Here is a 14,315-nt window from a genome sequence, read left to right as displayed (position 1 = left end):
CTCTCAACAGAGATAGGTGTGCACTATTCACAGTCCTCAAAAGCAGACTCACACATCTTGGGCACACACAGTCCTGGAAACAAGAGTATATGCAAATAAATAGACATTGCCCGTGCAAGTAAATTCAACCAACATTTATCATCTGCTGGGCTAACCAGCCCTAAGCACTTGAATTTCCCATTATAATGATAAAGGGGAATGAGCTGGCCCCTAGGAGACTCAGTTCTAGACCTGACTGAGCCACTAGCTGCTTGTCTATGCATCCTGGGGCAAAGTCACTTCCCTTTCTAGACCCCCATTTCCCCATCTGTAAGATGAGAGAGTTGGAATAGTCGCCCTCTGAGCTTCCTTCCATTTCTGAGCTTCCTCATCCTATGTTCTAAGATCCCTTCGAGCTGTGATATTCTATGTTCTGTGTTCTCTTCTAGCCTGAACAATTTGTGTTCTGCGTTCACAGAGTCACTGAGTCTCAGATCTGGAAGGGACCACAGAAGGCATCTAGTCCAGTTCTTGGCTGAATCATGAATCTCATCTCTTATATTCCCAGCATTCATGCAGCCTCCCTGTAACTGACCATGGGGGGTGGGGTTTCTAGGACAGCACTCCAGCAGGAAGTTTTTCCACCTCATTACCATTGATTGAAGCCCAATTCTGCCCTCTCAGCCCAAGGGAAGCAGGTCTAACCCTTCTTTGACACGACAACCCTGAAGGCATTAGAGACTGCTCTTGGGTCTGCCCTGAGCCTTACCACCCCCACACTGAACACCCTTGGTTCCTTAAACCCATTCCCATGTGGCATGGGGTCGAGCCCTTTCCGGACACTTCTCCAGACAGTGTTGTAATATTGAAATAGCCTTAGAGACTCCATTTTGCCTTTATCTACCATGTTGTGAAATGAAGTCTCAAAGTCAGCCAGCAGTCTCAGTTCTTGGCTACCAAGAGCCCCGAGCCCAGTTTGTTTTGCAACCTCATGCACTGCTAAATAAATCACTTACTGAGATGGTGATTGGTTTTATTATTTAACTGTTAACAGTTTGTCATTGTCCTTCCTAAAATTGTTCTAGATGTGGCCTGAGGAGAGCTGAGAAGGGTGGGACCCTCATCACCTTCTCTCTAGTTCTTAGCCTTTGTCATGGACCCTTTGAGCAGTCTGGGGAAACTGAAAGTTCCCTTCTGAGAATGCTGTTTTTAATTGGATAAAAATAAACTACATAGGGTTATAAAGGAAACAGATTCCATTGAAAGAGAATTATCAGGGGCAGCTAGGTGGCGCAGTGAATAGAGCATCGGCCCTGGAGTCAGGAGTACCTGAGTTCAAATCTAGCCTCAGACGCTTAACACTTACTAGCTGTGTGACCCTGGGCAAGTCACTTAACCCCAATTGCCTCACTAAAAAAAAAGAAAAAGAAAAAGAATTATCAGGGGTCAAGTAGATGGTGCAGTAGATAAAGCACCCACCCTAGCCTCAGACACTTGACACTAGCTGTGTGACCCTGGGCAAGTCACTTAATCCTCATTGCCCCACCCAAAAAGAAAAAGAAAAAAAAGGAAAAGAAGAGAAAGAGAATTATCAAAAATGGGAGGGGAATAAGCGTATAGATCGCACCTCTTATGTGCCAGGCACTGTGCTAAGAGCTTTAAAAATAGTATCTCATTTGATCCTCACAACAATCCTTAGAGGTAAGTGCTATTGTTATCTTTATTATACAGTTGAGGAAACTGAGGCAAACAGAGGTTAAGTGACTTATCCAGAGTCACACAGCTAGGAAGTATCTGAAGCTGGATTTGAACTTAGGTGTTCATGATTCTGGGACCAGTGCTATATTCATTGTATGGTCAGCTTCCTTAAAAATATCATAAAAACCAGTTAATGGGCCTAGGGTGAAGGACCCTTGCTCTAGACTCTTTGTTATATCCTGTTCTCTTAGCTTCCTTGACACATTATTGAATTACATTAGCTGAGCAGTCCATTAAAACCCCTGGCTCTTTTACATACTGACCATTGTCCAGTCACGTCATTCCCATCCTGGACTTATTCAGCTGTTTTTTTTTTTAATCAAAGGGTCTCAAAGTCTTTGACTGCTAGCTCCTCTGTTTTTCCCCATGGGAATGGTTCTGTTTGTGTTAGTAGGCTTTCCTTCTTGAGAGTTTCCCATCGCTCATGAAGTGACTTACCTTATAGAATTGTAGGCCGATGGTAGCTCTCCTTCTTCCAAACCCTTGGGAAGCTGCTCCTTCCAAATCTAGGATGCCCACAAGTCTCTGCCCCAACACACCCCAAAGGGAGGGTTGGCTACAGTACTTCCTCTCAAGAATCCCAACTTGTTGGGGAGAATCAGGTCAAGAATAACTATTGCTATTGGCACTCCTACCTTCTTCAAGAAGGTAGAAATGTTTCTGCACAGAAGGAGGACCAGCAAATGACTGAGGAGCCAAAGTCTCCACCGCCCCTACATTGCTTCTATATCTTGTCTCTGCCCTGTTTTGGGATTTAGGACAGGAAGCGAGCCAGGCAGTCTAAATTTGCTCCTCCCCACGATGCCACCTTTTTTCTTCCTGCTTTAATAACAACCCTTAACATTCATATAGTGTTTCTAAATTTTACAGAGCACTTTGCAAAAATCTTTTGTCATATGAGCTCCATGACAACCCTATGAGGTAGGTATGACAGGTATTTTTTACAGATGAGGAAACTGAGGTTCAGAGAGACCAAATGATTCGCCATGATCATGCAGCTAGTGATCATCAGGGTACGGTTTAAACCCCAAGTCTCTGTAGACTAAGACCGGCCCTCTTTTTCAACATATCATCCACATCCAAAAGCTCTCCACCATGTTCCTACTAGCCCTACCATTTTTCTGTTCAAAGATAACCCTTCCTGGGGCAGCTAGATGGCACAGTGGTTAAAGCACCAGCCCTGGATTCAGGAGTACCCGAGTTCAAATCTGGCCTCAGACACTTGACACTTACTAGCTGTGTGACCCTGGGCAAGTCACTTAACCCACATTGCCTGCAAAAAAAAACAAAACAAAACAAAGATAACCCTTCCTGCTCTGACATTTTGTGTTCTAAGAGCCCTCCCAGATCTGACATTCCATGTTCTAAGGCCCCTTCCAGCTCTGACATTCTCCGTTCTATGGATCTTCCCAATTCAGACATTTTATGTTCTAAGGCCCATCCTAGTTCTGACATTCTGGGCTGTAGGACCCTCCAAGCTCTGATGTTCTGTGTTCTAAGACCCCTCCCAGTTCAGACATTCTGGGTTCTAAGTCCCTTTCCTCCTGGCTATGACAGTCTGGGTTCTAAGGTACCTCTCAGATCTGATATTCTCTCTTCTAAGAAACCTTCCAGCTCCAACATTCTATGTTCTGTCATTTTGGATTCAAGGATTCTAAGCCCCACCAAAGATCATTTTAGCAAGCCCCCGAGTCTGGTCTCTCTCATTTCCACTAGGTGGCAATATCAACCATGTTCTCAGACCACCCCTCTCCCACTTGGCCCTGGTGATTAATGAGAATAGTTATTCTTGACCTGATTCTCCCCAACAAGTTGGGATTCTTGAGAGGAAGTACTGTAGCCAACCCTCCCTTTGGGGTGTGTTGGGGCAGAGACTTGTGGGCATCCTAGATTTGGAAGGAGCAGCTTCCCAAGGGTTTGGAAGAAGGAGAGCTACCATCGGCCTACAATTCTATAAGGTAAGTCACTTCATGAGCGATGGGAAACTCTCAAGTACAGAAAGCATCGCTGCCTCATGCCTCCAAGAGTAAAAGAAGCCCGGGTGATTAACATGAGGATGGTGTTAATGATAACATCTCCCCTCATCCTTTGATTCTGGCCCTAGACTGAGCCCTGACCCTACATGATCATTGACTAGAGCAGAATAAGAGACTGTGGATCTTCCTGCTGGGATGACAATTGCATTGACAGGAATATTTTCAATAAAAAGTATTGAGATCGGGGGCAACTAGGTGGCGCAGTGGATAGAGTGCTGGCCCTGGAGTCAGGAGGACCTGAGTTCAAATCCAGCCTCAGACACTTGATACTTACTAGCTGTGTGACCCTGGACAAGTCACTTAACCCAAGTATTGAGATCCCTGATCTTGCTTTACGATATGCCAGTGTCACAAAGCTAAATCAGCTAAAAGTGTCTTCACACAGAAGGGAGAGCTGGGTAGGCATGGTTCAGAATTGACAACAAGTTTGTGGGAATCCCCTGTTTCAACATCCCTCCCCCAAAGCTAGACACCTCAGCCTCAAGGATTAGAGGGGATGTCATCCCCAGGGTCCTGAGTTGTCTTGGCCCCTTTTCAGTCCCCAAGCCCAGTGAGACCAGTACAGACAAATGGGGCGTGAAAGACTCCCAGTAAAAGAGAGATAAGACCAGCCTTCTCCTACCCTAACTATTAATGCAATCCATTCAAGAAACCCCTCTATTGTGTGCAGAGTACTACACTGGAGGAAACACAAGTTACAACAAACACTTATTAAGTACCTACTGTATATAGAAAGATAATAGGTTAAAGATTCAGTCCCTGTCCTCAGGGAGTTCATGGTCTAGTAGGTGGGCTAAGACCAAGGGTAAAGAGCACAGGGTACCAAATAAAAGAAGAAATCACTTTGGGGGATATTAGAGAGGTTTCCTGGAGGAGGAGGCATTGGAATTAGGTCTTGGAGAATATACAAACTACCAAAAAATAGATTTATTTCTGTATTTTCCCCAGGACCAAGTCAGTTATTCAGCCAGAATTTTTTTTTCCAGTGCCTATCAGCCCAACAATGTGCCACACACCGAACATAGTTGCTGACTAATAAACAGTTAATGGATGAATGAATGAATTTTCATCAACCATTTATTAAGCTTCTCCTCTCTCTCAACACGACTCCCTATATCCAATCACATCCATTCTGCCTCCCCAATATCTCCCTCATGTGTCCTATTCTCTGGACTCACACAGCTCCCACTCTAGCTCAGGCCCTCATCACCTCTCCCCTGGACTACAGAAAGAGATTCCTAACAGGGGTCCCCAACTCCCATCTCTCCCCTCTCCAAGGTACCCTCCAGACAGCTGCCAAATCCACATTCCAAAAGTTAAAGTTTAAACACGGACTTGCTTTCTCAAGTGTCTCCCGTGGCTCCTTCTGGCCTCCAGGATAAAAGACAGCCGCCACCGCCTGGCATTTCACATCTTTCACAATCTGACTCCAACCAGTCTTTCTAGATTGAGTTCATATTACGTCCACTTGAGCCTGTCTATGTCTTGTTTGTGCATAGTTGTCTGCATGTTGTCTTTTCCCTTGAGCTCCTGGAGAGCAGGGATGGCTTTATGCCTTTCTTGTATCCCCAGTGCCTAGCACCAAGAAGGAGCTTGATAAATGCTTGTTGACTTTCATTGCTGTTGAAATTGCTCCCCATCACACAGTCTACACTTCAGCTAAAATGGATTATTGGCTTCCCATACATGGAATTCTCCCACCTCTAGGCTACTCCCCATGCCTGGAATGCTCCCACTCCTCACTTCTGCTTCTTACAATCCCTGTTGTTGTTCAGTCATTTTGGGTGTGTCTGACTCTTCATGACCCCATGTGGGGTTTTGGGGGCAGGGGGGCAATCATGGTTGAGTGACTTGCCCAGGGTCACCCAGCTAGTAAGTGTCTTAAGGCTGGATTTGAACTTAGGTCCTCCTGATTCCAGGGCCAGTGCTCTATCCACTGCACCACTCAGCTGCCCCCCTTGGATGTTTTCTTGGCAAAGATACTGGAGTGGTTTGCCACTTCCTTCTCCCAATCATTTTACAGATGAGGAAACTGAGGCAAACAGGGTAAAATGACTCGCCCAGGGCCACACAGCTAGTAAGTGTCTGAGACCAGATTTGAACTCAGGAAGATGAGTCTTCCTGATACCTTCCACTCTGTGCACCATGGTGCCACCCAGCTGCCCTTAGAATCAGAGGACCCAAGATCAAATACCAGCTTTGTTCCTTACTCCCTGTGTGACCTTGGACAAGTCACTTCTTTGAAGAAACTTATTTCTTCATTGATTAAATTAGACAACTTCTAAGGCCCCTTCCAAGCTCTAAACCTATGAATTTGTGACTACTACAGATCTACGAATCCTACTTTCTTCCTTGGTCCCTCTAATTCTCTTCAAGAGAAAATACTTTCTCTGTCCCTCCTCCAGTCTTCTTTCATGACTTCCTGGAAATGTATGCAGGACACACTTTGAATTAAGTTGAATCTGCACTACTAACACTTTCTTAAGTCTAGACAATCAAGCAAGCCCTGATTTGCTGAAAGTTTTTTTTTTTTTTGTGAGGCAATTGGGGTTAAGTGACTTGCCCAGGGTCACACAGCTAGTAAGTGTTAAGTGTCTGAGGCCAGATTTGAACTCAGGTACTCCTGACTCCAGGGCTGGTGCTCTATCCACTGCGCCACCTAGCTGCCCAATTTGCCAAAAATTTAACAATGGACACAAGGCTGTTGGATCTGGCTGCAGCAGCAGCCCCCCACCCCCACCCCATCTCCTTCCTAAGGTCTCTGTTTTCTCCTCTAAGGCGCCTCCCTTCCCCCTCCATCCCTTAAATCAATGGGGTTGAACTCAAATACAAATGGGGCCACTAAAGTATGTATAAGGAACCTGTGGGTGCATATTGACTTTGAAAACCACATTTTAGCATTTTGATTTACTATTAAATATCTCCCAATTACATTTTTTTTTTTTTTGGTGAGGCAATTGGGGTAAGTGACTTGCCCAAGGTCACACAGCTAGTTAAGTGTCAAATGTCTGAGGACAGATTTGAATTCAGGTCCTCCTGAATCCAGGGCTGGTGCTTTATCCACTGCGCCACCTAGCTGCCCCCATCCCAATTACATGTTAATCTGGTTCAGGCCTCACTGGGTAACAGGCAGTGTGGTTGACACCTCTGCCTTAAAGAATTCCTCTCCCTGAACACCCCTGGGTCCCTCCCCACCACACATGCACCCATATACCCTTTCCCTTCAAGATCTCTATCCCATCCCCTTCTACCCTGCCACCAATGTCTCTTTCTTTCCCTGTGTGACCTTTCCCTCCACCTCCAGCTTTCCCTGTCCCCTTTCCCTCTCTCCCTTCTTAGAAGTTGTCTAACTCTCCCCTCCTTCTGTTCTCTCCAGCATCTCTCTCTCTCTCTCCTTTCCTGGCCTCCCCTCCACCTGAAATGTTCCTCTGAAAGTCTCTGGAAATGAGGGTCTGTAACAACTCATGGAATTCTCATTTGTCCTTGATCTCAAGGGCTCCCTGGCTCCGGGCTCCTTCCCCTAATCCTCTCTTCATGTAGCTCCAGCAAGGAGCCCAAGATGTAGTCTGACTGCCTCCCCATTTTTACATCAAGGATACTGAGGTCCAGAGAGAGTATAAGACTTGCCCAAGGTCACACAGCTCAGAATGAGCAGAGACAGGATTCAGCCTCTGTCCCTCGGATTCCAAATCCAGGATTCCTTCCATTACATCTTCCTCTGGTCCTAGAACCTCCTCCTCTCAGAAGCCTTCAGTGGCTCTCCTTTGCCTGTAGGCTAAAGGATAAGGCATTCCGGGCTATTGATTGCATCTAGCCTATCTCTCTAGACTTATCTCTTGCTATTCCCCTCACACAATAAGTTAATAACAAAAGAAGAAAGTATTTAGTGCCTTAGGGTTTGCAAAGCACTTTACATATATTGCCTCATTTGAATAATTGAATGAGGATATTGGGGAAAATCTGAGCAAACCTAGAGACTTAGCAGATAGTGGGTTATGCAGTTTAGTGGGAGCTGGAGGCCTCCCCCTCCCCCACTTCACCCTGAGACTGGGTATCTCTGACTTTAGTGTCCGTGTCCTTACCTTCTCTACCAGGCCAGGTGGGGGTGTGTCCCTTGCTCAAAATTACTCCCTTATTTCTCATCTCCTCTGTTTCATAAGCTCATATATTAATTACCCTTCTCCCTTCCTGACTTAGAAATCAGCGATGGTGTAGAGAACACGGATGATCTCTCCATGTGTTCCGAGAATGGCTTTTCCAATGATGTCCTCACCCCTGTGGAGCCCAAGACACGCCCTGGCAGAGGAGGACGCTGAAAGATCCAGTACCCCCAGCCCATTCCTACCCTTCCAGCCAAGCATGGGAAGGGCCACTGGGCCCCATGGCCTGGCCTGTAAATATGTAGAAAGCCCTCTGAGAGCTGGTGGTGTGTGTAGGAAGTTGGGGTGCAAGGCAGAGACCAGCAGAGGGTACCCCATGCAGGAACCCAGACTGGCCTCAGTGGAGAAGTCAATGTAACTTGGAGAGACAGTTGTTGAGATGCCTTCCCCACCCCCTCAGCTCTGTCTTCACCCATGTTCTCAATTACCACCAACCCTGTTAGGGTCCTCTTTGGCCAAGCACCTCATCCCTGTGTATGCTCTGGGTGGTCAGAATCAAGAGCCAAGCTGTTCTTGGCCCTGGTCATAGAGGGAGGGAACCCTTCCTAGTGGGAGGTACTTGGTTCCAGTCCTCCTGGGAGGAGCAGAGAACAGGACCCAGCTGCTATGAAGATGGGGGCAGAGGCATTCAGGAAACTGAGCACCCCTTGTCTGCCCTACACGGGGGAAGCTAAAAGGAAACCCCAGACAGGAGCTGACTCTTATTTCCCCATGCCCAAGGCAGAGATGTTTCCTCAGTCAGCTCTGCCACCACAAGGGAACTATAGTACAAGAGGGCCCAGTGGTTAGGGCCCCCTGGAACATCTCCAAACCACTGAGGGGACCGTCTGTGTGAGGTGTCTGTCTGTCTGTGCGCATGAATGAATTTTTTTTTAACTTTTAAATATGGCCTACAAGTAGTGGGCCCCCTCTGATGAGCGTTGATACAGCTCCAATCACCGTGTAAATATGAAAGCACAAGTGACATCACTCCCTGCAGAATCACCTATTTAACAAAAAAAGAAATACCCTGTTTCTTGTGTTCTTGTGCCATCCTGTGTCTAGCAGCAGAGGGCAGCCAGGGTGGCGGAGGGACAGGAGATCATTCCACATGAGAACAGTTGGAGCTGGGAATATCAAGCCTAGAAGAGGGAAGGCTGGGGTGGGGGAAGAGTGGGAGGGAGGAGATAGGGAGGCAGGTGGGGGTGAATAATACTTAGCATTTATATGGTGCTTTAAGGTTCAAAAGCACTTCACAGATAGGATCCTTTGATCCTCACTACCACCCTGGGAGGTTGGTGCTATTATTATCTCATTTTACAGATAAGGAAACTGAGGTTTGCGACTTGCCCAGGGTCATCACACAGTTAGTAGTTGTATGAGGTTAGATTTGAACACCCATCTTCCTGCTTCCCAGTCCAGCACATCATTAGCTGCCTGGATAAATCCTTGACTTACGTTTCTTTAGTTAATCAGTGAATCTATCAACAAGCTTTTGTTAAGCACCTACTATGTGCCAGGTAATGGGAATACAAAGACAAAACCGAAACAGTCCATCCCTGCCCTCAAGAAGTTTATGTTCTGTGGAGAGCCAACATTTATAAGTCTATGCAAAATGTATACAAAACTAATACAGGGCGTTTGAGCAGTTTGAGCAGTTGGGGAGGGGAGAGATCAGGGAAGGCTTCTTGTAGGAGATCTTTGAACCCAGGTCTACTGACTCCTAGTCCAGTACCCTTTCTGCTAATACATGAGGAGAAAAGAAAATGAGTTGGGGAGTTAATGGGGGAGTCGAAGGGCCCCATAGCCATTGAAAGGGGAATGGCTTCTTTCCTGTCTTCAGAGGACAAGAAACTTTTATTTCCACCACCTTCCCTCCCCATGGGCTTTTTTCTTCCTATAGGGCTCCCTCTTGATGAGTGGGGAAAGGAGGGAGGGGACAAAAATGTATTAAGCACCTACTGTGTGCCCGGCATAGTGCTAAGTGCTTTACTAATATTACCTCATTTGGTTTGAAAGGGGAGGAGAGGGGACTGAAGGTTTTCTTATTCTCCCTAGTTCTGGTCCTACTAGCTTTCTCTGAGACATGCTCTAGACTTCTGGGTTTCTTTTTCCTCTCCCTCCAAAGGAAGTGTGACCCTGATTTCTCAGCTTCCTTAGGCTAAATCCTGGGAATGATGGGGGAAAAGCGTCTCAGGGCCAAGAGCCTTAAGCAGACAATCCATCTGGAGAGGCAAGACCTGCATGAAGTCAAACCATTCCAGCTGTTGCCCCTTAGATTTGCTGGTGTCCACACCCTCTCGTCTTTGGGACAGTGCCCTTGTCCAAGTTCCTAAGCTGGGCACAAGTCTCTTGTGGGGTCTGGGTCACACTGGCCAAGAACTAGATCTCAGGACTGCCCAAGATGGAGAGAGTATCCAAAATCAAGGTGAGCCTTGGGCATCAGGGAGTGTCTGGTGTCTTGGCCTGAGACTCAGGAGCCCTGCTCTGGTGGGACTCCATGTTCTAAGGAATGTGTGTGTGTCCAAAAGACAGCAGATGGGCCTGGCCTTGGATGAGGGCCCCTGCCTAGGCAGGTGTGCTGTGCTGCAGAAAGTACACCTGGGAGAGCACAAGCCTGGATGAGCTTATCCTCTAGGTACAGAAACTGAATGAAGGCTGGGCCCTGCCCACTCTAATACCAGAGCTCATTTAATTCAACAGACTTCCCAGTGCTGGTGATACAGAAAGTTCAGCCCCTGCCCTCAAGACGATTGCAGTTTAGTGGGGCAAAGACAAGGAAATATTTAAGTAGAACATAGGTACAACGGAAAAAGTGATGGATAAAGTAACATTTCAGAGCTGTCGTGCCACAAATCATTGAGTTCTGCTTCTTCATATTACAAAAGAGGAAACAGAGGGAAATGACAGGAGGTTGGCACATAGTAGGTGCTTAATAAATGTAGATGATTGATTGCCAGGACCAGGATCTGAAACTATTCCCAAGTTCGACGGCTCTTTTCCCTACAGCTCAAAGGAGAGGTACAAGTATGAATGAGAAGTTGGAGGAGAAGCAGCAACCTTCCATTCCAGTGAACTGATGATAAATCGTGATGCCAAACTCCTAACAGGGAGGTGGTAAACCCAGGATGCAGAATGGGATGCTTTTGGACATGGCCAACACAGGAATTTGTTTTGCTTGACTCTGCTTATTTGTTACAAGGGGTTTTGTTTTGTTCGGGGTGGTGGAGGTGGAAAGGAGAGAAAATAAATTCTTATCAATTGACAAATAAAAATAAAATTGAGGGTAAACCCCAAAAAAGGTTATTAAAAGGGCAAACCAACTCATTTACTGTTAGGCTTGTGTGTGCCAGTCCTCTACTGGGGAGAGGGGGAGCAAATCCTAGGCTTCCCCAAGGGAGTCCAGCTGGGGCAAGGAAATGGCTGAAAAGGTCCTAGCGGTTAGCTAGTCCAACTCGATTCATTTTGAAAGACAGAAACAGACCTGGAGAAGTGAAGGGAATTGAGGTCACCGTGCTAGCTAGTCAATGGCATGGCAGAGAAGCCAAAATCAATAACAAAACCAGAACTTGAGAACCACAGAGCCAACAGTGCTTTTGCTGCCTTCCAGATGAGTCACATTTCCAGGTCTTTGAAGGGTCATATAGGGAAAGTGGGACCAGCATGGGAAGAGAGGCCATATTGGCTATTGAACCTGGTGAAAAAAAGATTTACAAGCAACACCTGGTCACTGTTAAAATATCTAAAGGGAGGGGGCGCTGGTGAATAAAGCACCGGACCTGAATTCAGGAGGACCTGAGTTCAAATCCGGCCTCAGACACTTGACACTTACTAGCTGTGTGAACCTGGGCAAGTCACTTAACCCTCATTGCCCCGAAAAAAAAATCTAAAGGGATAGAGGTATTCTGTGTGACCCCAGAGGGAAGAACCAGGGGGCAGTAAGGGGTGGGAGCCCAGATAAATAGGTACACGGTACAGAGTCAACAAGCATTTACGTACCAGGTATTCAGTTAAAATTCTGGAAATGAAAACACTAGTACATAGAGACAGTCCCTACCGTCAAGGAGCTTACATTCTAGTGGGGAAACACAAAGGGATAATGAATGGGGGTGGGGGCAGGGCAGAGAAAGTAATGAGAGGAATAAGGTAAGTTTCAACTCAATGTGATGAAGTTTCTATGACTCAATGGCTATCTCATGAAGTAGTGAGCTCATCATAGATCATTCTGGGTCCAAGCAGGGAATGGGTGGCCAAGTCAAGGAGACCATAAAAGGGGATTTCTGTGCTGCGAGGGAGGTTGGTCTAAATAGCCTCTGAGGTCCCCTAGCTCCGTTTCACCTGCAGGTGGGAGATGAGAGGTGAAAGAAGATCCTGGCCTCTTCGATGACTTTTAACTTGCATTGAGGGAAGACTAGTTATTCTTCCTCCACACTTTTAGGTGAGAGGATTTCCAAAAATATGGGAACTTTAAACTTCCTGGAGCCTGATTTGAATTCTAGCATTGGGTCAGGGTTCAGATTTGGATCTGTACCCAAATGCCACCCTGCTCCCAGGAACCTTGGGGAACTAGTGTTTGGGGTTAGGAGAGATGAGAGAAAGGACCCTATCTTTGTCTCCATTAAGGAGTGAGGCTCAGCACTGCTCAGGGTATCCCAGGAGTTCATGGAGAGCAACACACATTTGAAAATAAGTTTATATCACTAAAGGGAGCTGAAAGACCAAGTTTAATCACATTTCAATATTGGGGAAAGTGGAACCCAGAGAGATTAAGACCACCTTGGGGCAGCTAGATGACGCAGTGGATAGAGCACTGGCCCTGGATTCAGGAGGACCTGAGTTCAAATCCGGCCTCAGACACTTAACACTTACTAGCTGTGTGACCCTGGGCAAGTCACTTAACCCCAATTGCTTCAGCAAAAAAAAAAAAAAAAAAAAAAAGATTACCTTAAGTCAAAAAAGTGGTAAAATTCAGAGTAAGGTTATTAAACCCAGGTCTGTTCCAAACCCAGATCATTTTCCAATATTCTCTCTTCTCTGCCTTCCATCTACCTCCCCTATGCTGTGCCCTCCTGCCCTATCGCTGACTCACAATGAGAGGATGGATTTGGAATCAAAGGACTGGAGTTCAAATCCTGGTTCTTGCCACTTCTTAGCTGTGTGACCTTGAGCTGCTGGTCACCCACTTTTCTCTGTTTAGAATTTTATTTTCCAAATTACATGTAAAAACAAATTTTGACATCAATTTTTAAAAACTTTGTGTTCCAACTTCTCTTCCTCCCTCCCCACCCTCAAGAACTCAAGCAATTCAATATAAGTTATACATGAGTAGTCATGCAAAACATCTCCACATTAGCCAGGTTCAAACTTGGGGGGAGGGCGGGGCAATGAGGGTTAATTGACTTGCCCAGAGTCACACAGCTAGTAAGTGTCCAGTGTCTAAGTTGGATTTGAACTCAGGTCCTCCTGAATCCAGGGCCAGTGCTTTATCCACTGAGCCACCTAGCTGCACCCCCACTCACTTTTCTCTACATCAGTTTCTTCAGCTATAAAAATGAATAGACTTGATGGCCTTGGAAGTCCCTTTTGGTTCTAAATTTGGAATACAATTGGAAGAAACCCTATGTTATCTAATGTCTTATTTTTTCTTTCTTTCTTTCTTTCTTTCTCTCTTTCTTTTTTTGGTGAGGCAATTGGGGTTAAGTGACTTGCCCAGGGTCACACAGCTATTAAGTGTCAAGTGTCTGAGGCCAGATTTGAACTCAGGTCCTCCTGAATCCAGAGCAGGTGCTCTATCCACTGAACCACTTAGCTACCCTTTAATGCCTTATTTTAAAAAAAAATACAAACAAACGAGGAGCATATTTGCTCCTAGGATTTAAAACTGGAAGGGACCTTAGAAACTTCCCCCCTCCTTATTTTACAAGGGAGGAAACTGAGGTTCAAAGAGATGACTATCCAAAGTCACATAGGACACATACCATAGCATGTCATCTCCCTATGTCAGGGCTCTTTCTATAGCACCAAGAAGGTTCTCCATTCCCCCTCCTAACCCAAAAGATCGTCTATTCCTCTTCCTCAACCCTCTCCCCAGCTTTCTCTCCTCCTCACTCAGAATTCTGGCAATGGGAGTGGTGTCCCTAAGGAAGCTCCAGCTTTGTTCCTTGTGGCTGTGTCCCAGAGGAAGGCTTGGAATTGGTCAGCAACCTTCTTCCCCTCTGCCTACACACAGAGATGGACAGATGCAAATGCTATCACACAAATATGTAGAAACATAGTCAGATACAGAGACATGGCTTTAGGTCACAATTTCTAGTTGGATGTCAGAGGACTTGGTCCAACTTCCTTATTTTACAGAAGAGGAAACAGGCTGAGACCAACTAAGTTGTCCAGAATCACATAAGTA

General features: G+C 46.1%; 1 protein-coding gene across 10 annotated transcripts in view; it reads left to right on the top strand.

The window, feature by feature from the left end:
* GDPD5 (glycerophosphodiester phosphodiesterase domain containing 5) overlaps positions 1–13,104 on the top strand; it is a 181,352-nt gene extending 168,248 nt beyond the window's left edge. For 5 of the 10 annotated variants that reach the window (XM_043992786.1, XM_043992787.1, XM_043992788.1 and 2 more), the window contains one exon: positions 7,971–13,103. In XM_043992786.1, coding sequence (XP_043848721.1) covers positions 7,971–8,089 — 119 coding nt within the window. In that variant the 3' untranslated portion in view covers positions 8,090–13,103. Of the gene's footprint in view, positions 1–428; positions 1,007–7,970 lie in introns of those variants that run through there. The other 5 variants (XM_043992791.1, XM_043992793.1, XM_043992795.1 and 2 more) reach the window with 5 other exon arrangements.
* Positions 13,105–14,315: the final 1,211 nt, after the last annotated feature.

The sequence above is a fragment of the Dromiciops gliroides genome, chromosome 3 (assembly GCF_019393635.1).
Source record: "Dromiciops gliroides isolate mDroGli1 chromosome 3, mDroGli1.pri, whole genome shotgun sequence".
Taxonomy (NCBI): domain Eukaryota; kingdom Metazoa; phylum Chordata; class Mammalia; order Microbiotheria; family Microbiotheriidae; genus Dromiciops; species Dromiciops gliroides.
Note: the sequence above shows the minus strand (reverse complement) of the source record. Positions and strands in the feature narration are given on the sequence as shown.